The sequence below is a fragment of the Emydura macquarii genome, unplaced genomic scaffold (assembly GCF_026122565.2).
Source record: "Emydura macquarii macquarii isolate MOO-44397 ecotype Brisbane River unplaced genomic scaffold, CSIRO-AGI_Emac_v2 contig_691, whole genome shotgun sequence".
Lineage (NCBI taxonomy): Eukaryota > Metazoa > Chordata > Testudines > Chelidae > Emydura > Emydura macquarii.
The window spans coordinates 6,692,114-6,706,596 of record NW_027130828.1 but is presented as its reverse complement, the minus strand read 5'-3'; the positions used below and the strand labels follow the sequence as shown (position 1 = coordinate 6,706,596).

The following is a 14,483-nucleotide window of genomic DNA, read 5'->3' as shown; positions in this document are numbered from 1 at the left end:
GCATACTTATTTCTAACGTATAATGAACAGGTATGTGTCCTCTGTGAAACAGATGAGAGGGAGGCTCCAATATTTGGCGTGTGGTTCAAATCTAGATGTATTTATCATACTTGGACCAAACAAACACTGGTAGATGATGGCTCAGGGTGCAAGTCAGTATAAAATTAGGCCCATAGTTATTAGCCAATGGGAAGGGGCCATCAAACCCCCATTATTTTCTATAGCACTGCTGCTTGTATCTCAGATAGTCATCTGAGCAAGCTGCATCTCCCCTCCTCCTCCTTCCTTCACCTTCATTGTTGTGAAGAATTAATTTGGTGCATCGAGAGAGGTTTTTGTGTTTTGCTTTGTTTTGGTCTTTTCAATTCAGACTGTTCAGCTCTGATCACAAGGAGGTGGGAAGCCAATAACTAGCTGAGAATCAATCTAGGTTTCCAATGACTGACGGAATGGAAAATATCTGAAGGCATTTGCTGAGGAGGTTACAGGACACAAAACAAGCAAACAAAAAAGCTTGGGGAAATGGCAATTCACTATTGTTTAATGCGGCTTTAGTCAAAAGAAGGGGAGGCAGCAGGCACAGTGAAGGCAGGGTGGGAGGGCAAATTAATTGAATTGCTCACTCTTGGTTTGGTTTCCTGGCTGAGACAGGGAGGAAGCATGCTAGAAAGAAGATACGTACTGATAATTCCAAAGCTGATTTCAGTTCAGAGAAGCTTCTTAGCTCTGAACATGGGCATTAAACCAAGGGCACTATGCAGAGGTACAGACGGTCTGTCTCTTCTACCTTCCAGCTTAATCTGTTTAATTTACCAAAAAGAAGGGGTGACTTGATTCTAGTGTATAAATGTCTTCACAGAGAGAAAATATTGGGTATTAAAGGGCTCTTTAATCTAGCAGAGGGAGGCATGAGAAGAACCACTGGCTGAAAGCTGAAGTCAGACAAATTCAGACTGGAAATAAGGCACAGGGTTTTAGCAGTGAGGGTGATTAACCAAGGGGAGTGGTAGGTTCTGCAGCTCTTGAGGTTTTCAGATCAAGATGGGATGTCTTTCTGGAAGATACGCTTTAGTTATTGAGTTCAGTACAGTTATTGAGTTATTGAGTTCAGTACAGGAGCAATGGGGTGAAATGTAATGGTCTGTAATATATAGGAGGTCAGACTAGATGACCTAATGATCCCTCCTGGCCTTAAACTCCAGTTCCTTGCCAGCTCCTTAGTTGCCTTACTCAAGAGACTCTGAGTCAACTGCAAGGACCAAAATTCCGATGAAAGGGGTTTTATTTTAGTCCCAGGCGTCCCTGTTACAGACATCACTGGCACAAGCAGAGAGTGTGTCAAAGGGAACAAGCCTCTGTTGCCAGATAATGATAACTGTCAAGCTGAAGCTAAAATGCTTATTTTCAAGGCTGAGGTTCCGTGATTTGGTGACAAACCTTCATTACGCGTTTATCGCTATTGTGCCTTCCAGCCGATGCAGATTTAATGACTTTACATGGCACTGGTGCGGCAGAGTGACAGTAGATCGTTGCTCATTATTCCGCTGTGTTTGGTTTCATTCTCAGTTCTATTGTATTCTACTGTCAGGCCGGGCCTTGCTTATCCATATGCGTGCAGGGATTTTTAAAGTCCATAAATGCTTATGGTTCAGCAAGATGATTGGCTGCACCGGATCCGTCTGATGTCACTTCTTATAATAATTAAGCCAAACTTTATGCTTATCCTCCTTAAAAATGTAATTATGGAGCAAAACCAGAACACTTCCCATTTCACTCTCAACAAGACACAGGATTGGACATTTGGGGGTATTTACTTAATCCACTGATGTTAGTGCAGTTACTCCAGATTTACACTGGTGCAAGAGGGGAATCAGGGCCATTACATCTTCAGAACAAACTCTAATTGGCTGATTGCATTATAAGGGCCTTCTGTGGTTCCTAGCATCTTCTGAAAGCTATTTGTCTATCATTAATTATTTGTATTATCTTAGCACCTAGGAGGCCTCTCTTTAATAGCTGTCACATATTTTCTTTTCTCCAGTAAATGATATTTTTTAGTGTAGGTAGGAAGGGCGCAAAAAGGGACTGTCATATGTTATTTACAATAGATTTTATTTGAAACATACACACATGCCATGGATTAAGTGGCAGAGGTTGAAGTTGATGTTGGATGGTGACCGAACTGTTGCCCCAGTCCCTAAATGGGTCATTTGTTCGTGTCATGAAATCATTGAATGCAATTGGGTGTGATTGTGAGTCTCTCAGGAGAAGTCTGGAAATGAAATGGCAAGAGGATGTTGAAGGCTGGGATTGATGTGCACTGGCAGAGCTGCGTGTGGAAGAAGCTAACTCAAAGCCAGATTGCACTGTCTGGCTCAAGACAATGCTATCAATCGCTTGTTTTCTGAAGCAAGGAATCTCATCAGATTCAGCCACCCTAAAATGCTAGCATTATAGCAAGGGTATCTGCTTTTGTGGTTTTAAAAATACCCAGAGAGTTTGGCATCTATTACTTTTTAATGCCAAATAATGAAATAGGAGCAGCAGAGCAATAAGAACGCTCGGTTTTCTTTTTCTTTTTCTTTTTTTTTTTAAAGCATTGCCATAATTTCCCAGTTAAATTAAGATAAAAATTTTTTTAACCAAGCCATTGGAACCTCCCAGTTCAATAAATTCCATCTTTGAAGGGGGGAAATGCCACATCCCTTCTCCTGAGATGTTCTCTTTCTACCACCCTGCTGACCCTTTTTTTCAAGGGGCTCAGAGTCTTGTTCCGTCTGGGACCTTCTGAAGCTCTTCGCAGGCCTTTCAAGGGAAGTGCATGGAGCACTGCAGTTGTGTGTACATCCTTCATCCACATTTACAGAGTGTGTCAAACCTGAGCTGCGTTTGAAGTTCACTGCAGATGTTTTGCAGAGCTCTCTAATTAATTTGCCATTCTAAGATAAGCAACCAAAAACAATGTGTGGATGTTCATATCCATACGAGAGCAGATGATTTCATATGACTCTGGCAATGGTGGCACTGTGGGGATATGATCAGCTGATGTTTCATGCATTTTCAGTGACATCTGCTGTATGTTTGGTTACAGGAGGTAGTGCAGCTTCTTCTGGAAGTAGCATAATTGTGTTTTACATTTTTGATCAAAACAAGGGCTCTGTGAAATTGACAAATACTTCCCGAAACATTTTTTGAGGATAGCTCATCAAACTAAAGAGGGGCTCGAACCAGGAGTTTCAATCGAACCCCTTCAAATTTCAGATGGTGCGGAGATTAGATTAAAAATCTCTGGGTTTGATTCCACTCCTTACACATCTGATTCCCGGGCAGATCCAGAACCAAAAGGTATCTGTTTTCCAGTTTAGATGGAGTCAAAATCTCATGAGATCAACCAAGGCTCTTCAATCTACGTCTGACCTTCTGCAGTGAAATCCTCATCCTGAAAGTTTTGTTGTTGATTTCAATGGGGCCAGAATTTCAACCTAAAATCTGAATCCCAATTCCTACCCTAATCCAGATTGAGGTTTTAACACTGCCTTCTTAGCACATCTGCAGTTAACTTGAATTTTTCCATTGACACGTAAGCGTTCAATCCTCCTCCACAGAACTCAGTAGACGTTTTGCAAGGACCATACAGATCAAGGTAGTAGTTGTTTAAAACATGTGCAAATACACCTAAAAGTCATCCCCACTACTATTTCATTTATTATCTCTCCTCCATCTCAGACAATTTCTGATGTAGAAAGCAGCTGTCTTATTGTTAAGCAGCTGCATACAAAATGTCATCAGCAGGACAGATTTTTTTTCTCCTCGCTAACTGTATTGCTTTGTAATTTGCTTCAGTATTGGTTGCAAACGATTTAAGCCTTTTGTAAAGAATCTAGACTGTGTCCCTAGTGAACTGACATTTAAGTAATAATCTAAACTATCTCCATTATCAACCAATAATCTAACAAGAGTGAGATTTGATGTCTTTTATCTATTGTGTTGTAACACCCTAGCTTTGAGCTTTTGTTGCAGGAGAGCAGGATTTTTAAACTGATAGGAACTTTCCAGTGAATTTCCTTGACAATGAGCAATTGCATTCTTATTCTTGTGCATGCTACTTTAATGGAGTTCCACACAGCAGATGATATAATTTAATAAATGCTGCCACAATGACGCCTACGGGAAGCAAAAGAGGCATCAACATAATATACTGTTTTTGTCTGGGCAGAGTAAGATGTTAATTGCCCTGTCAAAGGACAATGACAACCACCTTGTATTTCAAGGCAACAGCTTAAACTACAGAGCTGATGGAGAGAAGTTAGCTTCTCCCTCTTGGAAAGCTTTTGTGCATTAGTTAATTCAAGACAGTTGTTCTTTAGATTGTGGACTTGCTTTTTTGATCATCGGGAGTATCCTCCAAATGCACCATTTTCAAACAGGTTGCCAGTTTGAGCATCTCCTCCCAGCAAGTTGCTCTGTATTTCTTGTGCCTGCCCACAAAAGAATGCACTGTTAATAACTGCAGACCTCCATGCCAGTCTCTGAATAAGCAGGTTCTTGGAATGTGCGTTCTGCTGCTGAACTAGTGGGCAACCCTTCTAGAACAAGTAAGGTCAGAAAGAATCTGCCCACACAAGTCACCCATTCCTCACAAGTATAATGAGACGCAGTAGGAAAAGGATAACAGTTTTTTTCCCTCATAGTTAGGCTTCCCTAGTTTAATCTTCAGATTGTTACCTTTTAACATCTAGTTTAGTTTCTAAGGTAGCTTCTGATGTTGTCACCCTTCATATCTTCCAGAAAGGGGGGAGAGGGAATCTCTTTCTGTATTGCTCATTTGTTATGGTGGTTCTCTGCAGCCTTCTAACATGAAATGTTTCCATTGTTTGCCTAGGTCTGGTACATGGATAGCTACCACAACAACCGCTTTGTCCGAGAGTACAAAAGCATGTCGGATTTCATGAACACAGACAATTTCACTTCTCACCGTCTCCCTCACCCCTGGTCTGGCACTGGCCAAGTGGTCTACAACGGCTCGATCTATTTCAACAAATACCAAAGCCACATAATCATCAGGTTTGATTTGAAAACAGAGACCATCCTCAAGACCCGCAGCCTGGATTATGCTGGTTATAACAACATGTACCACTACGCCTGGGGTGGACATTCCGACATTGACCTCATGGTGGATGAAAATGGCTTGTGGGCTGTCTATGCCACCAATCAAAATGCGGGGAACATTGTTATTAGCAAGCTGGACCCCAACACTCTGCAGAGCCTGCAGACCTGGAACACCAGTTACCCGAAACGCAGCGCTGGTGAGGCCTTTATCATCTGTGGCACGCTCTACGTCACCAATGGGTACTCAGGAGGAACCAAGGTGCACTATGCTTACCAGACCAACGCCTCTACTTATGAGTACATTGACATCCCATTCCAAAACAAATACTCACACATTTCCATGTTAGACTACAACCCTAAGGACCGAGTCCTCTACGCTTGGAACAACGGGCATCAGATACTTTACAACGTCACCCTCTTCCATGTCATCAGGTCTGATGAATTGTAGTCCACTTTTGTCTAGAAACTAATTTAAAAAAAAATTACTAAGGTCAAGGAAAGGAAACACACTTATTTAAAAAAAAAAAAAAAAAAAAAAAAGCTGCCAAAATAAAGTATGACGTCACAGAGGATTATACAACATACACCTGACAGATCAGCATTACCTCTACATTTCTAGAAGTCCAAGCCTGTGTTATATAGACTTAAGAATAATCATATACTTGCAGCTGGAACTGCACTTTAAGAAACACTGACATTTTTTGGTTTTGTTTCGGTTCCAATAGCAAATCTACAGTACACGCTAAAGAAGTAAGGCAATGACTGTTGGAAATTATCATTGGGGAGACTCTCTCTCTCTCTCTAACTGTATGTGAGTTGCATGGACATTTTCCTACATCATGGTCAGCTATGATGGATGTGTGATTTGTATTTCTAAGTGGAGAAGCTGACCTCTGAAGGAGCGATCTTGGTCTTTGGTTAAGACTAACGCTGGTTAGTTTGACTTGCATTCCATTGCAGCTACTGTCTCTCAACTGTGTTTTTGTCTCTTAGATTAACTGTGCTGAGACCCAAAGTAGCTCATGGATCTGTGTCTTAGTAACTATTAAACACGATGGTTTAAGTATGTATTATGAACAAGTTGTTGTATCCATATTGTTTGAACTTATGTATTCAGCAAATATACTGTATCATGTATGTCTGTTATTTACCGGAGGTGGCAAAACTTTGTATGTCTAGTTTATGCAATGAATGTTGTAAATGCAATGATGTAGTTTGGATTAATAAATGATGGTTTCGTTTCTAAAACAATTACAATAAATCAATGTTCACCCCTTATACACAGGTAACCAATTTCATGTTGATAATTTAAAAAATATTCTCTTCCTATTATAATATCTACATAGTGTTATGGTGGATGGAAATAACTTCTGTGGATATTCTGTGGCATCAGATTCCCATATGAAGCCTTATGAGGATGGAATTGTGAAGGAAATACATTTTTTTAAAGAGGAAAACTTTGTACTATCCACAGTTAGCTAAGGAACAATAAAAATACTAGGAGACTTCCCTGTTTTGTTTATTGTGTACGGGGCGTGTGAATGCAGAGGGTGGAACAGTAGTAAATTATAGTGAAAAAGTCCGTTCTCAATAATAGCTGTGAGCAGCCATCTTGTTTTGGGTGTCAGTGAAAGAAAAATTGGCTAGCTATGTATAATAGCTGGCACTGGGCAGCAGTAGCATGAGGGATTTCAGAGGTTTGTCTGCTTTCCAGTGTGCATTGTCCAAAGAAACAGGTGGATGCTGTTTCAATTGCAGGACTTATGCATATGTTTAGGTTACGGTGTATGCATCGCTGCCCACGAGCTCTGCCTGATGTGTACCTGCCCTTCACTCAGCCCCTGGGGTTTGGGCAGTAAGTATCTTCTGCTTTCAGGAGTTAAATTCCTCATTTCATTCATATAAACAGTCTCTACTACAAAAGTAAGCAAAGCATTGATGCTGTATCGATTCACTGCCAACAAAGACGGACTCTTTTGCTCCCAGCAGTGCTGAGCCTTTCCTGATCTATATCCTGGAATAAACCCGGTGGATTTCAGAGCAGCATTTGACGTGAGGCTTCTCTGCACCGTATTCATCAGTGGTGAAGACACCGAACCTTGGACTTTAAGTTTGAAACTACAGTGTTTTCAATATTAGAACGACGAATCTCTCCTCCTGCTTGAAAGACATGGAGCCCCAGTGTTCCTAACGGCTCGCCATTGCCTCTGCTCATCCTCCACCACGTGTCAGAGACACTGGGTCCAGTTCAGCATCAGATTGTGTTGTTTTGCTTGTCTTTGCCCATTGTGAAGACTCATAGGGCTGAGGAGTGCCATAGCATACAGCTCTTGCCTTGAAATAAACCCTGGGTGTACGACAGCTGAAGCTGCTGATGCTTTCTGGGCCCTACCACCTTGTGGATGCCGATATGCCCCCTCTTACTACCTGCAAAACCATAATCCTCAGACATCCTGCCTCCCTGACCCACTCCTCCCTGACTACCATGGACCCTTCCTCTGTTGATGGCCCATCACCACATCCACAATCTGGCCCTCTGCCTACTGATCATTGCTCAGCTGATCCATCAGAGCCGGTGACGCACATGGTGCCCCATCGCCATTTCCTCCCCAAAGCCATGTTCCAGTTGCCTCTGACCATCAGCAATAATATTAAGGCTTATTGCAATGCACTGGAGATTAGTGCAGGAGAGGGACAAATTGCATGTGATCTACCACTGGAGGCTCATGTCCCCATATTGAATCCATGTCGGGCGGGCTGGGAAGATTGTTCTTGTAATAATTAAAGGACCAGTCTTGCATTTCTTACATATGTGAGCAGCCCCCATTGAATTTCCCTTACACAGACTTTTACTATCATAAGCTTATAGTCTTTCAAAAAAAGAGAGAAGCAGATATGTCTTGGAGCACCAGCAATCAGGCGTCTCGGCTAAGTATTACAGTGCAAATATGTTGCTATCAACTAGATAAGGCTTCTATCAGGGAATTCCATAAATTGCCAGTGACCACTTCGGTTGTAGCAAGGGCTCACCAATCATAGGAAATTGAACATATGAGAAATACAATCACAGCAAATTGAACATATGGGATTTGGCCTCTTGCCTGAACACATAATCCCTGCTCAATGTTTCAGCAGAAGATGAAGGCAAAAAAATAAACCAGGAAAAGAATGCAGTTCCCCACAAATGGATGGCATCATGGCCATGGGATGGTTCTTCACGACTCGATTACTGAGCCAGTTGTGTAAATCTTGGAATCCCACCTGGGTGATGACTTACAGAAATGAAAGCTCATAAGAAGAATGGGGGGCTGCTTTCTGGGGATTTGATTATATATCACACAGCACAGTTCTAATGCACTGAATTGCTACATTTGTAGGTCTCATAGATTAATAGCAATGGTTTTCCTTCCTAGAAGTTAAAAAAGGGAAGAAAGAGCCACAATATAATTGGCAATTGTATCGAATTTCAATGTGCAGTAAAAAATCTGGTAAGCAAGGAGCCTTTAAAGCACTTGCATTGTATCCATTTAACAAGTGCATTCTGTGAGCAAGGATGCATTTAAGAGAAGCTCAGCTGTTCTTTGAAAGATTTAGGGCTGGATTCAAAACCCATTGAAATCAATGGAAAGATTCCTATTGACTTCAACAAGGTTTGAATCAGGCCCTTACTGCATCAAGAACACACTAATTGCCCAGCTATTTAGGTGTATCAGGACGTATCTTTCTTTGTGTCTTTCATTCCCTTTATGGATTTGAATTATAATTGTTACCATAAGTATATCATAGAATATTTCTCTAGCATTACTCAAGTGCCACGCACTGTACACTGGATTGCCTCGGCCTCGATCCTATATTTAAATTCTGTTTTCTAGTCCAGTTCATTTAATACAAAACTGAACCAACCTCATATCCTTGAACATTACAGAGACCAACCAGCTTTCCCCCTAACGTGCCAAAGTTAATGAGATGAGAAAAGTGGTCAAAGTGACTGCACCTTCGGCCTATTTACCTGTTGTGCATATTCTATAAATGGACACCATATGGTCACATATTTTTGGTGTGCATTATTTTTCAAGTGGATGAGCCATTCTGAGCAGATGTGTCCAAGAAGGATTCATTTCTTTCACAATTTATTTAATTATTTGGTATATGAAGTACACTGGGCCAAATACAAGTCAATGAATTGCATCAGTGAAGAATTTGGCTCTCGTGTGTGTGTGTGTGTGAGAAGTTAATAATTCAGAAAGCATTTCTTGGAAAGGACTTTGCTAAATGTATGTGTGGATTTCAGAGGCTGCATTGTGCTAAGTGGACCCGAGAGCCCAGATTCTGCATTCAATTACAACAGCAATATTTAATCCCGGATCTATAGCTGAGCAATGAATTAAACTACCTTGCCTTTGCCTGTATTTCAAGTCAGCACTTGGTCTATCATTGTCCTTTGATTCATTTGACCCATTGATCTCCAGCTGGTTCATCTGTAGTTCTGGATGAGTTGGGTTCCATTAATGGAAAGAGGCACCATTTACATGATCAAGAGATGATTTGGGGGTTGGACTAGATGACCTCCTGAGGCCCCTTCCAACCCTAATCTTCTATGATTCTACAAAGGAAAGAGAAATAAATTCAATAAGACTTATCTCTTTCATTCTTGGCTTCACCAGGCCAGGGTTTTTTCCTGTCTTTACTAGATTCATCATCTTCCACTGTACTGCACCAAGTTACCTACTTCTCTTCCATGGGGTCATAATGATGACATATACAAAGGACCAGGAGTATCTATCACTCTTCCTCCCACTCAGGGAAAGCTCTCACTGGCAGCCCTTTTCCACAGAATTTGAATGAACCTAGCCCTTGTCTACTTCAAAGCTACAGCTCAGGGAGAGAGAAGAAGAACCTGCCTAGCAATTTTTTTTTTTTTTTAATAACTATGGTCCAAAGCTCAGAAACTAAGCAGGGGAGATCAACTCTGCCTGATCTCTCCGTACACTATCCCTTTCATCTCTACCCCTCTTATTCTCTTCTCCCTTACATCCCATGAGCTCCTACTGCTTTCCTTTCTGCACCTTCTTTCTGCCCAAATCTCCCTGCCCTCTTCTGTATCTCCTTTCTCTAGTTCTACTCTCTGTTCTCACCCTTTTATTTCTTTCCCTCTCTCCCCTGATTTCTTTTTCCCCATTCTTTTTCCCTTTTTACATTTTCCCCTTTGATTCGTCCTCTCTCTTTTCCACTCACTCCCTTCCCGCTTTTCTCTTTTCCCTCTTTCACTTTGTTCAGCCTCCGAGCCCGTATCTTCCTCTCCCTTTCTCCAATTTAATTTTTTTGCCTCCCACATGGTCCTTGCTTAGAAAGAGCGATAGGGCAAATTTCCAACCAAACTCAAGCTGCCCTATTATCCCAGGAGAGGATGTAAGTACAAGGCAAGAGATTGGCCTGAGCCGCCACCACAATTGGCGGTGTTTGTGACACGTACATCTGTGGCTGGGTTCAGATTTCAGTCAGCCTCTGTCTTTATAACTGGCTGAACCAAACCCCTGTTCAGCACCCCTTGACTTTGAAATCCAGAAATGAACTTTTGTGATTACAGCTCATCTGATTCTAAATTCCCTATCCAGGTGCACAGACGGCTGGTTTTGACCACTTTTGAGGGCTCAGTCATATGTGGGCATACATATTTGGAAGCCAAGGCTGATAATTTGGCATAGAAGTTGCCAAGTCCATGATCAATGCATGATGGCTAGTGAAATGCATGCATCTCCTCGGGAATGTGTTCCACACTAAGACACAGGGGAACGATTCTGTACTGTTAGGTTGAGCAGCAGTCACTCAACTTCAACAACGTGCATGCAGGCATCTGTCCCCTACCCAGAAGTCTGCTTCTTGATAACCAAAGATTATTGCCTGCCATCATCATTAAGTTAAAAGCTAAAAAAACGAAGAAAAAAACAAAACATTTCCTTCCCATTACTTGCATGACCTGTATTAGTTCTGCAAGCAGTTAACTCGGAGCCCATGTGGAAACAGATATCATAAAAAAAAACAATCCTGGTCCCTTAATTAGCTCCTCATTATCTGAAAGCGCCATAGCTGAAGCATAAAGATGTTGCAGAGCAATTTGTTGAGTTTCAAATTAAAAGTTTTAGAGCTGTTGAGCCTTTCAATACTTTATGTTTACAAATGACTTTGGAACAAGACCAATGCACACATTTCCTTCACTGGGGAAATATGGCTGTGGAGCTTATAATTATTAATATAAAATCTCCAGTTTTAATAAAGTCATAAAGTATGTCAATGTGGCTGCTATTTTTCTAGCTGCTACAATAGAGATGAGTCTCTTCTGAGTGAGTGCTGATGAGTAGGAATTATGAAGAGGGCAATTATAGGCTGATTTCATAATAACTCCACTTTTACAACATAGTAAAAACAAATATACACCTCCCTTTTTACATTAAGTCACTATGGGTCTGATTCTGCATGATGTTGTCAGGTGCTGAGTGTTCTCAGTTCCCACTAGAGATCATGGGAGTTACAAGTGCTCGACATCTCCTGGGAGGTGAACAGCTCATTGCAGATTTAGGCCTTTTATGACTAAGTTATGGTCAGATGCGCATGGACTATATTTATCGTATTGTGCAAGCTGTTGGTATGGAGCAAATACATACTAAATTAAACAAAACAAAACCAGGAAAAACCCAGATCTCATCTATGAAGCAATGAAACTTGTACATGTCTCACTAATATTTCTTTGAAATTTCTAATGCCGGTTTCAACACAGTGGCTGACAGAGAAGGGGAGAAAAAAATCATCAGTGGATATTCAAAGTGCTTCAAGCAAAGCAGTGTACCCAAGCTGTGTGAAACATAGACAACAAAATTCTGAAATAACTGGGCTGGGCTGGCTGGCCCCTGAAAGAAGAATCAGGGCCCATTCTGTCCTCGGCTGGCTTTTCTAAAGGGAACAAGCCCAACCCAGTCCACCTGCAGTAATTAACTGCCTGGCTGGCTGATTAATGAGCACCTGGACCTATTAAAAGACTAGCAGAGGTTAGGGGAGGTGCACCTAGAGACACTGGCAGAAAGATAAACTTATGTTACACTGGCCCCAGGAGGATGAGGAGGTTCCTGAGATAAGGAGACAGTGACTGTTAATAGCCCAGCCTGCAGAAGGGATGTGGTGCTTCTGAATAGGACGGTAAGCCTACCTGAATGATTAGCCTGGCCCAGGAGGAAATTGTGCGATTCCTGAGCTTAGGAGGGGAGGTTTGCTGGTATTGGCACCCAGGCTCCTAGAGGAAGGATGGACTTAAAGGGCTAAAGAGTTTGTATCCTGAAGAGGAGTTAATAAATGAGCCACACACAATCTCGACTTAATTAGTCTGGTCTGGGAGTAAATGATGGCAAGCCCATGGCGAAGGGGGCGGTGGTCTTGCAGTGCCACGCTGTGCCACAAGGGTGTGAGCTCCAGGGTGGTGCCCTAGCACGGGCACACTTTCTAAAATGCCTGGATGACGTAGGCCGAGGGACACGACAGCCCTTCGGTGCCCGAGTCTCGGGTGTCGGTGCCCAAGTCCCAGCCTTGGCTCCAGTGAGAGCCACCAAACTGCTGCCGAGCCTTGTAAGGGCCTAAACCCGTTGGGCGCCTGCGTTTTCCGGGCGAAGGTTCCCGACGTGCCTATGTTGCAGGCCCGGCGGCACAGCCCTGCTTCCTCCACTTCGGTGTCCGGGGGCCCATCTCCCCGCCTGTGTCCCAAAGCCGCTCACAAACCAGGGGAAGACAGGCACCCCCCTGCCTGAGTCGCACGCAGGGCCCGATCGAGAAGGCGAGCGCAGGGGCCGCCTCCTAGATGGGGTCCCACTCACAATCCAGCTGGAGCAGGAGGTGCGTGTGGGAAGGAGAGGCTTGGCGGTGGCGGCCCAAGCGCTGTTCAGTACCTATCCACAGTGGGACAGTCATTGGGCCAGAGACCGAGGATGGGAATGACGCTGTAGTTCAGAAGGTAGGGCAGCCAGCTGGGAGGTGGGGGATAGGACCCCAGGACTCCCCCTCCTGCAACTCGTCTGTTATTTAGCCGCCGTAGAACAGCGCCAACAGAGGAGGCTGAGGGATCCCTGTGTCAGAACATCCCATAGCCCAGTGGTTAGAACTACTCAGAGGTGGGAGACCCCTGTTCAACTAGCAGAGTGGGGAACTGAAGCCGGGTTTCTCACATCCCAGGTGGGTGCTCTACCCACAAAACGTTTTTAAGGAGGCACCACCATCACCACCTCCCCCTCCGGCCATTTCGTGTGGAGTGAGGCGAAGGCTTAAATTCATACCCTCCAGTAACACCTGAGGCGCCTACGCCGTCTGACTCCGGGAGACAAGTCCCCGTTTGTGGATTGCTAAAGAGATGGCGGCATCTCCCGGCAGCCTGGACTTAGGCACCTATCTCCAAGAGAGGGCCGGGGCTTAGCTAATGTAGGCAGCTTCCTACCTAGCGGGCAAGTGTCTGGCGTTCTCAGGGTTGGGCACCTCTCTCTCTCTCCGCATTTGTTGTACCAGGAACCCAAGCGCCAGACTCCGGTTTTGTGGATTGCTGTGCTGTTCTTGTGATTTTCCCGGTTAGATACCATGACACTATGCATTGCAATGTCTAAGTCCTCTTGTGGATCCAGGCGTTGCGACTCTCAATGAGAGATAAGGGCTTGTTCACATGGAGACCGAGGCGTGTAAAGCCACGGCGTAAATCTACAGTGTGCTAGCCCGCTGCGCACTACATTTCTATTTAAAAGATTTAGGCTCTTATGTGCCTAAATCACTTCAGCAAATGGGACTTAGGCTCTTAAGTCATTTAGGTGCTCTTACAGTTTTTAACCGATATCTAAATTTGGGAGGGGGAGTTCACCGCAACCCTCAAAACCTGCGGCAAGCTGTGAAAGGACTGCAGACTTTCTGATGAGCACTGAGCATCACATGAACCTCGCCAGTATTTTTGGGTTTGGTGCAAACAACAGCAAACTCATTGAGCAAATTCAGCGGTGAATCTAAGTCAATCAGTGTCACAACACACGTTGGAACAGAGGAAGCACAATCCCCTGAAAACGACTTTCTCCCCCTGAAAAGTGATCCCAGAGCCCGATTTTATAAGTGCCTGGTTATTAGAGGCCATTGTCGAATCATAGGAAGGAGGGTATCTCCTTGGAGAGAGGAATGATGGAAGCAGCTTTGGTATGTAGCAGGGATGGAGGGTGATCTATGGAATACATGACAAACATCAGCTCTTGGATGCTGTGTGGACTAGACTTTTGTTCTCAGGCTGTGCCGAGGACTTTTGATAATGTGATACTTGTGTTCTCTTGGATGTTGTAAAACCCTGAGCTGATCTCTATTGAACA

General features: G+C 43.4%; 1 protein-coding gene across 2 annotated transcripts in view; it reads left to right on the top strand.

Moving 5' to 3' along the window:
• The window catches only part of OLFM1 (olfactomedin 1), a 47,923-nt gene extending 41,309 nt beyond the window's left edge, over positions 1-6,614 (top strand). For both annotated transcript variants that reach the window (XM_067541838.1, XM_067541837.1), the window contains exon 6: positions 4,883-6,614. In XM_067541838.1, coding sequence (XP_067397939.1) covers positions 4,883-5,557 — 675 coding nt within the window. In that variant the 3' untranslated portion in view covers positions 5,558-6,614. The remainder of the gene's footprint in view (positions 1-4,882) is intronic.
• The last annotated feature ends 7,869 nt before the right edge of the window (positions 6,615-14,483 follow it).